This window comes from Neovison vison, chromosome 13 (assembly GCF_020171115.1).
Source record: "Neovison vison isolate M4711 chromosome 13, ASM_NN_V1, whole genome shotgun sequence".
Lineage (NCBI taxonomy): Eukaryota > Metazoa > Chordata > Mammalia > Carnivora > Mustelidae > Neogale > Neogale vison.
In genome coordinates, this window is record NC_058103.1 from 116,497,595 (window position 1) to 116,514,614 (window position 17,020).

At 52.0% G+C, this 17,020-nt stretch overlaps 1 protein-coding gene across 1 annotated transcript in view; it reads left to right on the forward strand.

The window, feature by feature from the left end:
* The window catches only part of CCDC33 (coiled-coil domain containing 33), a 101,335-nt gene that overhangs the window by 49,796 nt on the left and 34,519 nt on the right, over positions 1-17,020 (forward strand). The window contains exons 10-13 of the mRNA XM_044230237.1: positions 476-605; positions 1,226-1,359; positions 2,355-2,426; positions 13,903-14,097. Coding sequence (XP_044086172.1) covers positions 476-605; positions 1,226-1,359; positions 2,355-2,426; positions 13,903-14,097 — 531 coding nt within the window. The remainder of the gene's footprint in view (positions 1-475; positions 606-1,225; positions 1,360-2,354; positions 2,427-13,902; positions 14,098-17,020) is intronic.

Below are 17,020 nucleotides of genomic sequence, written 5' to 3' on the forward strand. Positions count from 1 at the left end.
GTGACTCTGGATATACTTAGGTTTTCACAGTAAATGAAAAACATAGGATGTTAGGATCACAATTATCTACAAAGTAGGCTTAGCAAAAAACTAGAAAGAAACACGCTGTCCTAGGATAGTTGTCTTTAGTGTAGGAATTTGGTGTGTTTGGGGGGATGTTTGTGTTTGGTTTTGTTTTAAGAAGGCTCCACACCCAGCCCAACTTGGGACTTGAACTTATGACCCTGAGAACAAGACCCAGACAGAGATCAAGAACCAGATGTTTAACTGACTAAGCCACCAGGCCCTAGGTTTTTCTTTTTAAGCGTTCTACTTTTCTGTGTTTTCCACAATTCATTTATTACACGCATGTTGCTTTTTAACAATTGGGACAAACATTTGTGACATGTGTAGACACACAGACGGCCATGTCTTGACATCCCTTCACTGGGGAGAAGCTATGGCCCCACTGTCTACTTCCACTATCTCCTTTCAGCTATCCAAGCCAGCGGGACCCCCAGAGCTGCCTTTATGGAACCAATCCTTCCTCTTCCAAGGCCGAGACGGAGCCACCAACTTCTCGGAAGACACAGCCCTGGTGCTGGAGTACTACTCCTCGGCTTCCAGTGAGTGTCCCTTGGGTGCGGTGCGAGGGCAGCCGTGCCTCAGGACACACGTGCCAAGGGTGCTCAGACCACCTGCCTCTGCCCTCTGCGGGGGTGGGTGAAGGGGACCCGGTTCCAGTGCATGCGGGCAGGTGGAGGAGCTCCTGGCTGGCTTCCTAGTCCTTGTTCCTTGGCACGGGCCAGCACACATTGGTCTTATTCCCATATTAGACCCATGCCTTACCCCATCCCCACGGACCTGTCAGTGAGGAGGGAGGGACAGATTCCCCCAGGGCTCACAGCATAGAGGGGAAACTGGATTCAGAGACCCACTGATCTATGTAGAGTCTGAGTTCCACATGGAGAGAGTAAAGAGCCCCCAAGGCCAGAGACAGGGGAGATCCGTATACACGCCCAGAAGCACAGAATATGTGGAAAGTTGGTCTTGAATTCACAGAGCCACGTTCAGAGAAGGAGGAGAGTTGTGCAGGGCAAGGCCAGGAGGCAGGAACGGAGAGGCAGGAGATGACTGGATGTTGGGTACTGAAGGACTGGGGTGCCTGCCGGGGCCGCCACACTGGGATCCTAGGGGTCTCGGGTGGGGGCTTTGGTGGGAGTCCCAGCTGGTCCTACCCCTACAGTGAAAGGCAGTGAGCCATGGACTCTCAGCAAGCCCTTGGGCGTCTCCGTGTTGCCGCTAAAGAGCCGTTTGTACCGCAAGATGCTGGCAGGGAAGGGTGTGAATGGGCTGCGTGTGGAGAAGCTTCCCATCACCGTGAGTGCCCCGCCCTGACCAGAGCCCATGCCAGGTGCCCATTCCTGCCCCAGCCCACCCTGTTCCATCTTGCCCCACTGACGCCAGTGACTGGCTTCTCCAGTAGCTTCCACCCCCACCCACAGGGCCCCCACCACGGAAGCCAACCTCAGTCAGGTATAAGGCGCTCCCCTCAGCTGCTGCCCTGAGCAGTGTGAGGAGAAACACAGGGAGGCCCCATGGGACGGTGGCAAGAGCTCTGGCCTTTAACCAGAGAGACTTGGGTTTAAATCCTTACTTGCCCTAGTTCTTACTGTGCAACTAGGCAAGTTTCTTAGACTTTCTGAACCTTGGAGTGCCCATCTTTAATATGGGAACAACATGCCTATATAGGGTCTGTGTGACAAGAGAGCCAAGAGCCCAGTCTCTAGAGCCTGACTATGTGGGTCCAAATGCTGGTTCCACCCCTTACCATATTATATGACCATGGGAAAATTAAAGTCCTGGTGCCTCAGTTTCCTTGTCTGATAAATGGGGTCATAGTAATGGAATTTTTCTCAGAGGGTTGATGTGAGACTTTTTTTTGAGGAAGTACATGTAAAGTACTTAGAAAAGAATATATATTATATATAATAATGAATTGTATATTATATGTAATATATAATAATGTATTAAATCTTACAGAGACTATATATATGTATATATTATATATATATATATATATATGATAAATACATCATTTATTTCTATGCCAACTTTTTCTCTGGCCATCATGTTGTAATAGACCTCAGTCAATGGGAGTTCCCCCAGTCCTCCAGGAGGTCTTCAGTGGAGTTGAGGAGAGAAGTTCAAGGCAGGGAGGGTGAGCAGAGGCGGGGGACCAGCTCTTGCCTCCCTCTCAATTCCCAGGCAGAGGCCCCAGCAGGCCCCTTCTTGGGGAATCTGGAATAGTGGGCAGATCAGAGGCAGAAGCTACGCTGGCCAGCATAGGCTGACTATTCCTCTCTCCTCCCCAGGACACCAAGCTGAAAACCATCAATGGTGAGGCCCCCACAGTGGATATCTCCTTCCAGCTGCTCTCCTCCGAGGTAAGACTGCCTGGCAGTCACGTGCCAGGTCCCATAGCCCTGCAGTGGGTTCCACCCTCCTTCACAATTGCTGGCTGGGGTCAGGGGCTTCTGGAAGGAGGGGACTGCTGCTTTGGATAGAAATGTCTGAGGGTGATTTGAGGCTCCGGAAAATGAGACGAGAGCTGAGATTAGGAAGAGGAGAGTTGAAAGCAGAGGGCCACCCAGACCTGGGAGTCAGCCTCTAACCCAACCCAAGCCAAGCCTGGCTCACTTGGATCAAGGTTCTCCGAGGGTGAACTAGGATTTCAGCTTCTGTTGTTGTGAACCAAACTACTACAAACCTAGAAGCTTAAAATGATGCCCATTTATGGGCTCATACTTCTGAGGGTAGACAGTCTTACATGGCACGGCTCAAATTGAGATGCCGGCAAGGTCACGCTCCTTTCTTGAGGTTCTGGGGAAGAGTGTGCTCCCAGGCTCATTTAGGGGGTTGTCAGAATCTAGTTCCCTGCAGTCGTGGGACCAAGGTCCCTGTTTCCTTGCTGCCTGCCAGCCAAGGGTCACCTCAGCTGCTAAAGGTAACCTACATTCCTTCTCACAATGGCCAGCAGGCAGGTCAAATCCCCCCGACACTTCAAAACTCTTTCTCCTTTGTCAGCAGCCAGAGAAAACCCTCTGCTTTAAAGGGGCTCATGTGATTAGGAGAGGCCCACTCTGAGAATGTCCCCAACTCAAGGTCAGCCATGCCGTGTAACATAATCACAGGGGTCACAGCTCATCATAGGCATGGGTCCTGGGGATTAGGGTGTGGAATATTGGGCGCCCATTTTTGGACTCCTGCCTCCTACAGCTGGGTTGATCCAAGTGGAAAGATACCACTGGCTCTAAACCCTGCCAGACGGATGGGATCTCTTCCTGTAGCCAGCCCTCCCTGGACTCTGAGTCCCAGTTGAACCCCGGTCATTTGGCTCCAGTGCACCTGGCCTGTGCCTTCTGGAATTCTTCCCTTCTTTGGTCTGTGGTGCTAAGACAGGCACAAAGCCAGGATGTGGGCCGTTCAGGACCATGAACGAAGGAGCTACAGGCAGGCACTCGACGTCTGGGTCAGCCCTCTCCCACCGGCTTCCCATAACAGGAAAAATCGCCACCAGTGCTGGGGTAAGACTTGGTCCTGTGACCTGACCCGTGGAGAACACAGAGAATTATATGGTGTGGGGTAAGAAGCATGTATCTGGGAACGTAGCCACTTGAAACTGTGTCCGTGTCCCCATAAGGCCTCCGGTGAGTACTTCCCATCAGCACTTCTGCTTGTGGAATGTTCCGCATTGTCTTCTGATTCCTGGTGAAAGAGAGTTTGTTAGAGACAGCCTGACACCCACCCTCACTCCCACCACCACCACCACCACACCAGGTGTAGGACCAAGAAGGTACCGAGAGGGGAAGACACAGAAGCAGCCCCTAGAAAGAAGCAGGGTCCTTGGAGAAAAAGTCACCCATTTCCCAGACTGCATCTTACACCTCCACAGCTTCTTCTCAGTATCTAGAGTCTGTCAGTGGCCACTGCCTGGCCCTTCCTCACCTCCCCCTGCCTCCTGTCCCTTCACGGGGACACATGTGTCCTGAGGACGGAAAGGAGCATCAAGTGCCCCTGGTCAGGCCACTGGGGGACCCAGCAGGCAACAGGCAGGTGGACAGGACACTTCCCCGGTTGCCCAGGGGCTAGGCACAAAGGTCTCAGTGATGAATTATTCACCGGAGCTGTGCTAAGTGCAGAATTAATCCCTTTCCTTCCAGCTGGCGGCCTCACTAAATTATCCCTCCAAGTCATGCGGGAAAACGCTGCCGAATTCATTTAGCGGCTGAGTGTTTTGATCTGGGCCTTGTGATTTTAGCTTCCCCTTCCCCCAGCCCCCCTTCCCCTGGAGGCGGGTAAAAAAAAAAAAAAAAAATCTTTCGTTAATGGATTTCCGAGAAGAAAGGAAAAGAAAGGGATCAAGATTGGGTGTGTACCAGGAAAAATAGTACTAGAGGAAATTCAGATTCTGCAGCCAAGCATTCAACACAGTTCCATGCACGCACGCTGTCTCACTCCAGCGCGTGCGAGTACCGCCACGCAGATGGTCCCGTATGCACAGACATGCACACGCGGACACACACACACACACCTTTTCATGGGCACACACACTCAATCCACAGACACATGCTCACACACACACACACACACACACACACGTGCAAACAGACGGTTTCACACCTGCACTGGCATACACAGAAACTCCATCTCTTTGTGGCTAAACCATTCCTTGGTGACACTATTTGTGAATTGGCTGAGAACTGACTCACTTTGATTCCAGGATCTTGAACTTCAGTTTGGGGGCTAATGGGGTGGGCTCGGCATAGGTTCTTGCGACCAGGGCACCCAGCCATTCGTTCATTCTTTTATGCCACATATATGTGACGAGGACTCGATTTTGGCCACCCTTGTGGATTGCAATGAGGAGAGGGAGGGGCCAGCAGCCATGGAGCCCATCTGCCTTGAATTTACCCTCATCAGGCTTGGACAGGGCTCCCGCCTAGCATCTGAGCCCTTTTGGCACCCTCCTTTCTACAGGGTAGTTGGAGCGTGTTGAGGGAGGAAGAACAGGAGAATGCCAGGCAGCCAGAGTGCAGAGGGCCCTTCCCCAGCTCTAGCACTCCCCACCACCCGCACTGTCACAGCGCCGCTGTCCCTCTGTGCCAGTGCAAACATTGGGTACCTGCTATGTAGCAGATACTGTCCCAGTTTTAGGGATCTTACACGTCCTCATAAAGCTTATGTTCTTAGAGGGCAGGGACCGTGGCCCAGGCAGTGAGCAAGTCAGTTCATTAGCAGACAGCAGTTCCTGTAAGAGGCCTGACAAAACCCAGTGACAGCAAATACCTGGCAGGGTCTGAATTCCTTTCCTCTTATGGTTCCACCTAAGACATCATCTGCAAGTTCACGGTGGAAGGTACCTGGCCTTCGTGTCTGCATTCCAGCCTGGGGGACCAGTGCCATCGCTTCTTCCATTTTTAAATCAAACATGGCTCGAAGCTTGATGGGCCAGCGCCGGAAACCTGGGATCTTAGAGCCCCATGGACACTCTGGCTGCTGGGGGTGTGGGGAGGGCTTGGATAACGGGTCTCTTGGGGCCCCCCATCCATGTAACTGACAATCCCTTAAGAGCAATTCCTTGCCTGTGGTCCGATGTGCTACTAAAAGATGATGCTTCAGGAGAAATAAATACACATGCTCTATTTGGGTACCTCCCTCCTGAGGACGCATTCTCTTTCTCCTGAGCCTCCGCAGGACAGACAGATTATCCTGATTCATTGAGGTTTGGGTGAACATCATCTCTCTACACCCTCTGCTTCCACATCACCCATTCCCAGAGTTCTGAGAACAAGAACATCGTGGAATTTCCAAATAGGCTGAGACCACAGAGGTGTCTCTCAACTGCCCACCCGGGACAGGATTGTCCTTAACAACATCCACCACAGGTGGTCTTACTTGCTGTGCCCTGACAGGAAGCTCACTACCACCAGATGCCCCCTGTCCCGTGGCTCCATGGCCACAACAGATAGAAGTGACCGCCTCACCCTGAGCCCACCGTCTCTGTGCCCCCAGCCTCCTGGCTCCACCATCTGGGGCTGCAGGGCGACCCTGGCAAGCCTCCTGTGCTGGTTGTGGGGACACTGGCAGGTGGCAGCCATGCGACATGTTGGCAGGCCTACTAGCCAGCAAAGCCTGCAGTTTCTGTGAATGGCGGGTTGGAGTGGTCTCCTGGTTTGGGATACAGTGCTTGAAGCAAGTTCTGCTGGTGATGGGTTAAGTTTTATCCCTCTGATGGGACTTCTCGACAAGCACCTGCCGCTCAGAGTGATCTGCTTTAAGCTAGAGCTGTGTGTGTAGGTGAGCATGTGACTGACTACACATGGATTCACAAAAACTAAAAAAATGGACACCTGCCCATAGGTGGCCAACTTCCCTTTATTGTGCATACAGAGGGCGTTGGCCTTGAGGGGGTCTGTTCAGCTCTAAAAATCCATAAGCCTATGGCCGCTCCACATATACATGTACAAATAACCCTATCTCTCCTCCATTCTCCCTCTGATGTTGGCCTCTGCTCTTTGAAGAGTGTGATCTGGTCCCCCAGGAGTCTATGCTTCTCCAGGCTAAGCAGTCTGCCTCTTTTAATGAACTGGTGTCAAGATCCTGCCGCATCCTGGGTGCCCTCCAGCTTGCAGGCAACCTCTTTGAAGTGAAGCTCACACTGAGCAGGTTTCCCAGGCTGACCCTTGTGAACTGAAGCCCCTCGTTCACATGATAGGTGCTCACAGCGCCAGTCCCTGCCTCCTCGCATGGAAACGTGCCTCTCGCAAGGTGGGACAAGTCTATGCAGTCATCTGGGTGTTTGACGACAGCGTGCCTTCTCAGGCTGGGATTTGGAATCCAGAGTCTTACCCGGGCCGAGCACCAGGGCACCAGGCAGAGATGGGGACTGCCTCCTCCTCAGCCCACAACCCTGAGTGATGCTGGCAGGACTTGAAACCTGTGGGTCTCCTTGAAACCTGTGTGATTTTGGCACAGGATGGGTGCCTTTGAGGAGAGAAGGAGGTGGCACCCACTGTCACCCACTGAGGGAAGGGGCGGCTCCCACAGTCCTGTCCAAACCTCCCCCTTCCCTGTTCTCAAAGGAAGAGGCGGGGTGGGTCTGCAATGCTGTGCCAAGGCCTGCCCTAGTGTTTTTATTCAAATCAGTTACAAAGCTCTCTGGAGACCAGACCAAAGTGGGGACAAGTGGCTGTTTAACAAAGCGGGGAGGGGAAGGCAGGCAATAGGCAGAATCATGCTGGATTTGATGAATTTTTATAAATTTGTTTGAAAGCTACATATGAAGGTCCTGGGCTGGTCCTCAGAGAAGCCCCAGCACAAACCTGTGTCCATTTCCTCACCAAGCACAGCTGCCAGAACGCCCAGCGTTCAGGACAGCACCAGAGCCTCCTTGGCTGGTCCTGTCCTCCGGAGGGTTCTGTCCCCACCCCCAAGACTCCAGCTCTGAGAATGACCACAAGGACAATGATGGATCCAGGGAAAAAAGACCCTTTCCCTTCCCACAACCTCACAACACCCTGCCTGTCTTCCCTTCCACCCCACGCCCCCTACACGAACAGTGTGCATCTTCAGGTCTGGGCTTGAATCCTGGATCTTCCACTGATCTTAGCCTCCCTGAGTCCCCCCTTCATTATCCACAGAAAGGAGCTGTGATCCTTACCAGCCAGGAATGTAGTGAAAATGGAATGAAGGAGCCTGTGTGAGTGCCCAGCTCAGTGTAGTTGCTGACACATCAGACATGAGGACAGGGCTCCTGGGGGAGGGGAACAATGGAGACTTGCTAATCCATCACTCAGCACCCGCCCCTCGTGACAGCCGCTCCACCAGACTCACATCCATAAGGACATCAGGAGGCCTTGTCAAGAGCTGAAGACAAACATCACCAGCCCCACATTCGGTCTCATAGCAATTTTTCAGGGAATGAAGAAACGGAGAAGAGACAGACAATCATCTCTCTCGAGGTCAGATTTGCTGTAGTGTCCCCAGTGGACCCTGCCTTGAGCTGTGGAGGAGAAGTGAAGACCTGCTTCCTGCCCTATGAGTGGGCAGGGCTGGACCAAGAGCCATACTGCAGGCTCATTCCAGATGCGTCACCCACCGCAGGCCTCTGCTGCCTTGAGAATGTGAGCCTGGGACTCCCAGCCAGAGATGGGATGTTTTGAGTCAGGATACAGAGATGGCTAAGGAAGCTGGAAGTCTTGGCCCACCCCTGGTCTGCTCTGCTCTTCTGTGAGCCCAATGCATGACTGCGGGATTGAAGAAGCGGGAGGGGAGAAAACAGGGCAAAACTTCTAGACAAAATTATTCAGAGAGTGGGGGCTGCTCTTGGGTTTTCCCCATCTCAAAGTCACACTACCATAGCCTAGACCTCTCTTTGGCCAAACCAGATGCATCCCAGCTCCACCCAAGGTCATTCAGGCATGAAGTCATTAGCCTTTCTTTGGAGCCCTAACCTGTGCCAAACAGTAAAGCACCCTGACAGATCATTACCACCCATCTTGCTAAGTTCTGGCTGAAGTGCATTGAGCATACAAAGGTCAGGGGAAGAGTCACATAGAAGAATAGTTTAAACTCTGCCTCAAAGAATGGCTTAAAAATTGGCAAAGCAAGAGTGATTCAAGCAGAAGGAATCACAGGTGCAAAGGCATGGAGGCATGATGGTATCTGAAGCATGTGGGACATATGGAGGCTGTTGTGGGCAATGAGACTGGAGACTGAGCCTACACCATGGAGGGCCTGTACGCCAGGATGCAGGGTTTAGACTTTACTGGTGTTTCACAGTGATTCGAAGCTAAGGAAAGTCTTTGGGCAGCAGTAAGATGTGATCTGATCTTTATGCTGGAAAGCTTTCTCAAGAGGTAAATGGGGGGACCCAATAGGAGAGATGAAATGCAGAATGCCCAGATTCCAATCTAACAATAGTGAGCCCACAGACTGTCCAGTGAGCTGTGGGCAGGGCTCTATTTAATACTCAAGTCCTTGCCAGAATTGTTAAATATCCTTATCACTGGCACCCCTCCCCTGATCCTGCAACTTGCTTTTAGATTAACCCTCTGAAAACCATTTTCTGGAGAATGAATTATGGCCACAATGAGGATTAACACTCAGACCCTTCTTTGCTGGCAGAGACTCAGCTTCAAACCCCACTGCAGCTGCAAGACCGTGCAGGATGCCATAATGAGGCTTGTGATATGCATGGGATGCAGCAAGCCCTCTTGGAGGGCCCGTTTTCCAAGCCTTGCCTTCAGCTGAAGAGATAAGAACTTACAACTGGGGCCACAGGAAATGACAAAGCAGTAACTGATCAGGGAGCTGCTGCACAGGGCTCATTATGGTGCTTGCCAGCGGGAGAGACACCCTTATCAGGGAGAAAATTGCATCAGGCCTCCTGAATTACTAGCGATTGGAAGCAGATTTCTTGGGACGCACTTTGTTAGATACCTAATGAGCGGGATACAGGCGGGCAGAGCCCAAGGCCGGTGGGGCGGGGGACAAATGTCTTTGTTAAACAGAATTTGTCAGTTTCCGCTTCAGGTTCCCTGGGGAGGGTTCAGGGCCAGCTAATTGAATTAAGAGCATGTGCGCTCCAGCGAGAAGGCTCAGGGCGGGGGCGAGAGGCAGGCAGGCCGGAAGGCGGGCGCTTTCAGCACCAAGGACAGCAGCTGCATCCTGGCTCGTCTGTAATTGCCAGGGCAGGCTGGAACTGTTGCATTTTGCATGATCAGGGATCTAGGGGATGGAGTGGGTAGAAGGGAGGCAGAAGATGTTAGGGGAGGAGGAGGAAACAGGTGACCCAAGAAGCCTCGAGCCTGTGATGCTATTGGCCTGGTCTGTCTCAACAGACCCTCCTCTGCTGGCAACAGCCAGGGCTGAGAGGCATGAGGAAGCGGAGTCTTCTCTCCACCATGACACTCACGTGGTATGGGGCAGCTGCAGCAGCACAAGGAGTGGTGGGCTGCGCAGCGAGTCTGAGCCAGTACATGGCTGTGCATTGCTTTGAGCTTTCAAAGTAGGTCTCCAATTACAGCCTTAATAAAGCTGGACATGCTGTAGCCATGGAACCAGAATGAGGGGCCACTTATCAGCCCCAAGCTGCCTCAGCCAGCAGGGTGAGACCTGCCAAATAGAAAAGCAAACAACTAGGCATGTGGGGTGGGCTAGCAGCCTCCAACCCCACCTGGAAGAAGAAGAGAGCTAGGTAAGCCTGGGCTTAAATAGGGAGGAATTAGTCCCCAAGGCCTACCCTCTCCTCATTCTCATTTTAGCATTATCCCCCTCTGCCATCCTCCACCCTGACTGCCCACCATTTTGAGCAGCCTGGCGCCTTCCTGTAGCCCCAGACAATCTCCTTTCCCATGAGAAGCAAGGACAAGAGGGACAATTGCCTCCCCACAATGTGAGCAGACTAAAGCTGAGCAGTCTGAGTAGGCAGTGTTAAGGAGAAATGAGGCACTGTGTAGGGTATTGGGAACCTCCTGGTGCCACTTACCTCATATGACAAGAGCCACTGCCTCTGAACACTGTTCTTCCCTTTGGGGCTTCTACCATTTGGGAATCTAAAGATTATTCTATAAAAGTCACCCACTCAACTTGCCCCATCTCCCAGACCAAGATGGATCCTGGCAAAGTTGATTAGAGCAGGAGATTAGAATCGTGGTCAGGAGTCCTGCAAGGATGGGTGTGGGGAGTAGAGGGTACTAGCGTGAAGCAGCTGTGGGATAAAATACTGGCCAGGGCCAGCCATGGATAGGGCAGAGCAGAGTAGATCCTCTCAGTCTGGCAGGAGCCACAGGAAGAGCACCTATGGATCAGAAGGGGCAGAAGAGTTGACATCCACAAACACCCTATCTTTCCTTCCCTCCTCCTGAGAACATCCTCCCCCACAGCCTGCCTACCAGAGACTGACAAGGTGAAGTCTCTGGTCTGGACTGAGGGGTCAGTGTCATTTTAATCTTATCTTTGTGATGAAAAATTAATTATAATAAATTTCAGAATCCACATAAAAGAACCTGGTGAGTGGATGTGAGGGTGAGCTGGCTGTAGCATCTGTCACCCCAGTGATCACCAGGATTGGTTCAGCTGACCTGGCTGGCTAGGCAGGTGTCCCCTTCCTCCCTCACCGCTCCACATGCATCCCTCCCAAAGCTGTGCTCTCTAGATGGAGGAAGACTATTCTTCTAGCAAGGGTGTATAGTAGCTGCCCTGCCCAGCTAGAACTTCCCAATAAGCTCTCAGGGTTCAGTCATAGAAGAACGTAGGCTAACCAAGCTTCCAAGATTCCAGACACCTCTAAATGAGGTATCACATGTGACAGTCTGTCTGTTTTTTGGAAAAAAAATTATTTTAAGTAGCTGATAAGTGCCCAGCTCTGATCAGGGGTCCAGTACATGTCAGCTCTGGGTCACTGAGTTTACCAGCTGGTGCTTGGTCCACACAGGGTAGATGTGAGGGAGACAGGCAATGGGGGAAGGGACTCTTGCAGTGTGTCTCTGCTTTCAGACCTGATGGGGCACCTCTGGAGATCTCTTCCTTGATTTCATTACTTCCACTTCCTCCCCTAACTGGATTAGATGGCAGTCTATGAAATCCAGGGCAGTGAGATTGGCTTTCTGCCTGGAAATGAGGAGAGATGTCACTACAGGTCCTGAATCAGCATCTCACCCCAGTCCCAGGGGCCAGCTGGTCAATGGGGAGATCATCTTTGCCCTGGCTAGCTGTTCTTTCCTTTATTCTGTCCTGCATCCATCTACCCACACATCTGAAAGTGCAGAGACAACAAAACAACCCCAAAGCACCTGATTCAGATGGTATACAGAGGTGCTGGGGTGTTCAGTGGGGAGACTCACAATGACTCTCGTCCTCCCTAAACCATAGCCACTGGGAGAGGCAGGTGAGAGAGATAGCCAGGCCTAAAGCCCAGGGACAAAACAGGCCCAGGAGTTTTGGTTATGAACTACAGTAAGTGCCCAGATCAGCTGCAAGATCACCCAATGCTTCACTCTTCTAATTCCAAAAATCTTCATATATTGCTTTCTCTTTGGAATTATCTGTTCTTGCACCCATCTGACAGGGTAGGTGGGAGGTGAGGCCGACTGGACTGGAGTCTTCTGTCCTTGCATGACTATTACTCATTCCACTGACACATGCCTGAAAAGACTTAATGTTAATGAATTTCTGCATGCCAAATTTTATTTTTTTATTTACTTCTTTTATTAGAGAGAGAGAGAGAGAGAGAGCAGGGGGATGAGGGAAAGAGGGAAAGGGAGAGAATATCAAGCAGACTCCCTACCTAGCCTGGAGCCCAACGCGGGGCTCAATCTCACGACCCTGAGATCATGACCTGAGCCAAAACCAAAAGTCCGACGCTTAACTGACTGAGCCCCCTATTACCCCTAGGAACTTCTGCAGACAAAATTTTATCATGAAAAGGGAATAAAGGAATCATTATGGGAAGGAGCCAAGTGGTAAAGTGAAGGGTCCTTATCCTGATTCATCCGGTTCGTATGTGTGGGTTTTTATAGAAAGAGTGTCACTTTAAGGGAGGCCCACCCGTGCGTGTTCTTCCTCTGTTTGTTCGGGTCAGACATTCAGGCACCTCTAACCCCGAGCATATCCTGTGCTGGTTGGCACTGTGCCCATTGTTCTATTTACTTCTAGCACAGATGGTGGCATGTTTATCCGCTACGTGGCCAGGACAGAATTCCAGCAACTGATGTAGGGAAGAAGCGGGTCATCCTGGAGGTCCCTACAGCCTTTGAATAACATACACGTGTTAGGGCTAACCATGGGTTTCCAAGAGAGTTTTAAACTAATCTCTCCTCTGAGGGAGCATCACACATGTCCCTAAGCCCAGGAAACATAAAGTTTGGGCAGAAAAAAGAAATGGCAAATGAGCTTAGGATTAGAGAGCAGTGTGAGAACAGAGAGAGTCAGCTGCTGGGCTGGAAGATCCCAGAAAAGCTTTGAGCAAGTGTGGGTGGGGGAAATCGAGATTTCCTGGAGATGCCGGTGTCTGAGTGAGGCTGAGCTCTGGATCGGCAGAGGTGAGAGCTGCAGTCAGCTAAGGGGAGAATGGAAGAGGAAAAAGAACCTGGAAGGACAGGGAGGAGGCCCAGCAGAGCAGAGAGAGAGGAGACTGTTTAATAGGTGCTAGGTGGGAGGCTAAGGGCAGATGTGAAATGGAAAAGAAATCTTCCCAGCAAAGGGTGTCAGAGGAGAATGGCGATGTTCGAGGATGATGTTCCTGCCCCAAATGTGAGAGTCCTGGATGGCACGGTTGGGTTATTCCTGCGACAAACAGTGACCGAGCACATACAATGAGGCAGACACTGGGGATAAACAGAGTCTCTGCTGACATGTCACTTGCATTCTAGTGTGGGGATGAGAGAGAAGCACACAGTAAACAAGCAAAAATCAGTTTTTTCAAGTTTAACTTTCTGGTAGAGTTAAGTACTATGAACAGTAAAAAGGGATAATGTGATGAGAGCATATATTAGAGGAGAGGTGACTTTAGAGAGGGTGGGCCTCTCTCCTGAAGGCCAGGACACCTCTGGGAAGAATATATCTGGGCAGAAATCTGAATGAGGAGAAGAAGACAGCCATGGAAAGACCCATGAGTCTATCTGGGCAGAGAGCACAGCAAATGGAAAGGCCCTGAGGCAGGAGAGGTTCATTAGTAGAAGGAATGCCAAGGACAGTGTGATAAGGCCCCAGGGAGCGAGGGGGCAGGTGGAAGACAGGGGCCAGGCATGTTGGGCCTCCTGAGCTATGAAGAGGAGAGGCTTGGGAGTTGGGGGGACATCTAGAAAGGACATTTGTGGTAGAAAGACACAGAAATTTCTTCGCACCTTCTCTTCCCAGAAGCCGGAAGACTTCTTGACTCCAAACAGCAGCCAGGTTCTGCCCATCCTGGACCCCAAGATCTTAGATGAGAAGCTGGGTACCATCCGTGAATCCTGGTCCAAGGCCACGGTGAGCTCTAGTATGGACTCCAGCCCATCTACCTCTCAGGAAACGGAGATAGAGCCTCAGGTGCCCAAGATGTCCCATGAAATGGTGAGTGTCTCCACCCAGGGCAGGGAGGGCCAGAGCGGCGAAAGGGGTCACAGGGAAGGGCTTTGACTGTCACCTGGTTCACTCCTCTAGTGGCAAGGAGACCTCCCTTCAGGAACCCTCTGTATGTGACTTACCCCTAAGCTAACCTGGTGGAAGGTGTGGATTCTTCATTTTACAGAGTTTCTTCACCTTTTGAATGGAACTCCCACACAATTTCCTTCCAAGGAAACCCTTGGAACACTTGTAAGACAGGGGTCCATTGACTTAGGCAGGGATCAGCCCAAAACTTTCTCAGGAGCATGTCCTCCAGGTAAGGGGATGCCCCTCTAAGTCATTAGTTCTAACTTCTCAAAGAGGAGATTGGGGCTTAAAGGAAAGAGGACACCATCTTTGGTCACAGGGTCTGCGTCCTGGTCATAAAATTTGCAGTTGATCCGTTGCTGGGAAAGGGTTGGTGAAGTTGGCCAAGGTGGTGGCTTACTTTGGTGAGGGGTCAGTGCTGAATCCTGGCCCCTTAATGCAGAGAGGTACAGAGCAGGCCACCAAAAGACAGTCCAGTCGAAGTCCTCCCTTGGGCTACCACGGCTCGATTCATGTATGTCTTCCTCCCTTCCTCCGCAGCGGATCCCATGGGGAACGCTGATCAGAAAGATCCTGAGGAAAGGCCCCAGCCAAGGCCACCGTCCCCTGGGGAAACCCTGGGACTCCCCCTCTCAGGACCTGCCCCTCTCCACCGACAGCCTCCCCATCTTCCCCTGGCACTTCTGCACTTTTCTGGAACACGTCCCATCTGATGATTAGGAAGGGTTGCTTTTCTCCAGGGCATGCCCAGATGCTCCCACAGGGACTGCCCCTGCCCACCCTGGCACAGGAGCCAGAACACCCATGGGCCACCTTCTGACACTCCCTTCTCTCACCTCTGCCCCTTGGGAAAGCAGCACTCAGGGCTCACCTGCCAGCTTGGCTCTCAACCGGGTTGAAAATAAATATGGAGACCTTGTCTTTAGAGACTTTGGCAGCATGAATAGTGCCTGCGGTCAGTCTCTGTCTTCTCTTCAGGATTCAAATATAAGAGATGACACTGGCCTGCTCAGGGGAGCCAAGAGCAGGAACTGTTCTTGAGCAAGAGGCCAAGTAACCATTGTGAGTCACGGAGGGGAGGATAAGAAAAAAGTCGCCACAAGGGCACTAAGACGAGATTCTGGAAGGTTGTGAGCGTGTACAAGGAAGTTTAGGACTCCCCTATACCCACAGGCTATCAGGGCAGCTGTGAGTTGGGCACATGTGTGCAGGGAAGCGTGCCCTTCTGGAAATCTCCCAGCACTCCCTCTACCCTCCCCCTTGCTGGGCACCTGGCAAGATGGTGGTAAATACTGGGCCATGTGATAGAACCCGTGGCTGGACAGCAAGGCCATCAGAAAGAACCTTAGAGGGCGTCTTGTCCAATCTCCTAATTTGATGAAGGATGGCAATGAGGAGGTCTCAAGGTGGGGTGACTCTGCCTAAGGCCTCCTGATGCCACTGTCCCATGTTGCCTTGCTCATAACCAGATGAAAACAGGCAGCTGCAGAGGTCTGTATGTCCATCCCTGCACTGTTCGGCCAGCCTGACACCACTGGGTCCCTCAGACGCCCGTGCCGTATTCAGTACACCGGGCCTCCCCTTCTCCCTTGCCCATCACAGCCTGTGTCAGACCCAGCCTGTCCCCTCCTGGTGCCTGACCCTTGGTTCCACTCCGTTTTCCCTCCCAACCCTGCCTTCAGTCCTCCAACCCATCATTTTTCCCTTCCTCCCTCCCTCCCTCTTTCTCTCTCTCTCAGTCTGTGTGTGTGTATCTTTCTCTCTCTCTCTCTCTCTCCCTTGGCTCAGATTTACCATCTGGCTTTTCCCACTTCTGATCCTGTGCCCTAGTTTGGTCCTGGAGACCCAGCACCCAGCTCCTACCCGCTTGCCAGAGACTGCAAGGAGCGGGGCAGGACCCAGACACCCACATGGCCAGCAATCCCCGTCCCAAGCAAGAGAACATGGGTGGGTATCAACAATGGGCAGCTCCGTGAAATCACAGGTAGCTGTGTAGCAATGGGTCACTGTTCCATAGCAACCACACAAAATTACATAGCAATTGACAAGCTCACGCAAACAGGAGACAAAGTGACAAGCACTAGAATGCTGCCAGGGAGCAGCAGACTGTAGTTACAGAACAATAGAGGAGTCCAGCCACACACGCTCTCCCCCAGTACTGGACGATAGGACATGCAAACACGGACCATGGGCGTGAGCACACGTATAGTGTGCAAGCCACAGACAGAGTCACAGAACAAGAGAAAAGACTTGAGCAGCCCTGGAACACATCTGGGTGGCAGTGGCTCCAGGAACCATCACAGTGGTGGCTGGAGGGTGGCTGGAGGTGGCTGGGAGGCTGGAGGGAAGTGGCAGTGGACCCCCGGTGACATGACGGTGGTTGAGTGGCGAGCCAGCGATGACCTGCCTCCCTTCTCTCTCCGCCTGTGTGTTCAGGCTGTCAGCCTCTCAGCAGCTCTGGATTCCTGGAGTGTGTCTGTCTAGGAGCATGGTCCCCAGAGCCCAAGAAACAATTTTGCTTCTGAGTCCCTCCAGAGCCTACTCTGGCTTAAGAGGAAATGGAACAATTTCTGGAGGAAGGAGCATCTTGGGAAGGGAGAAGGGAGTAGAGGGGACGCGGGGTCTGTGCCCTCTCTGCCTAGAGGCCGCAGAGGCTCCCCACTGCCCCAGGGCCTGCCATTCTCAGCCCCATAGCCCCAGTGAGCCCCAGCAAGCTCCCTTCCCCTAATGTACCCTTGGGTCCGCCTTCACACCCAGCAAACCCATGCCTTTCTGATGCCACTTTTTTTTTTTTTTTTAAAGACTTTATTTATTTATTTGACAGAGATCACAAGCAGGCAGA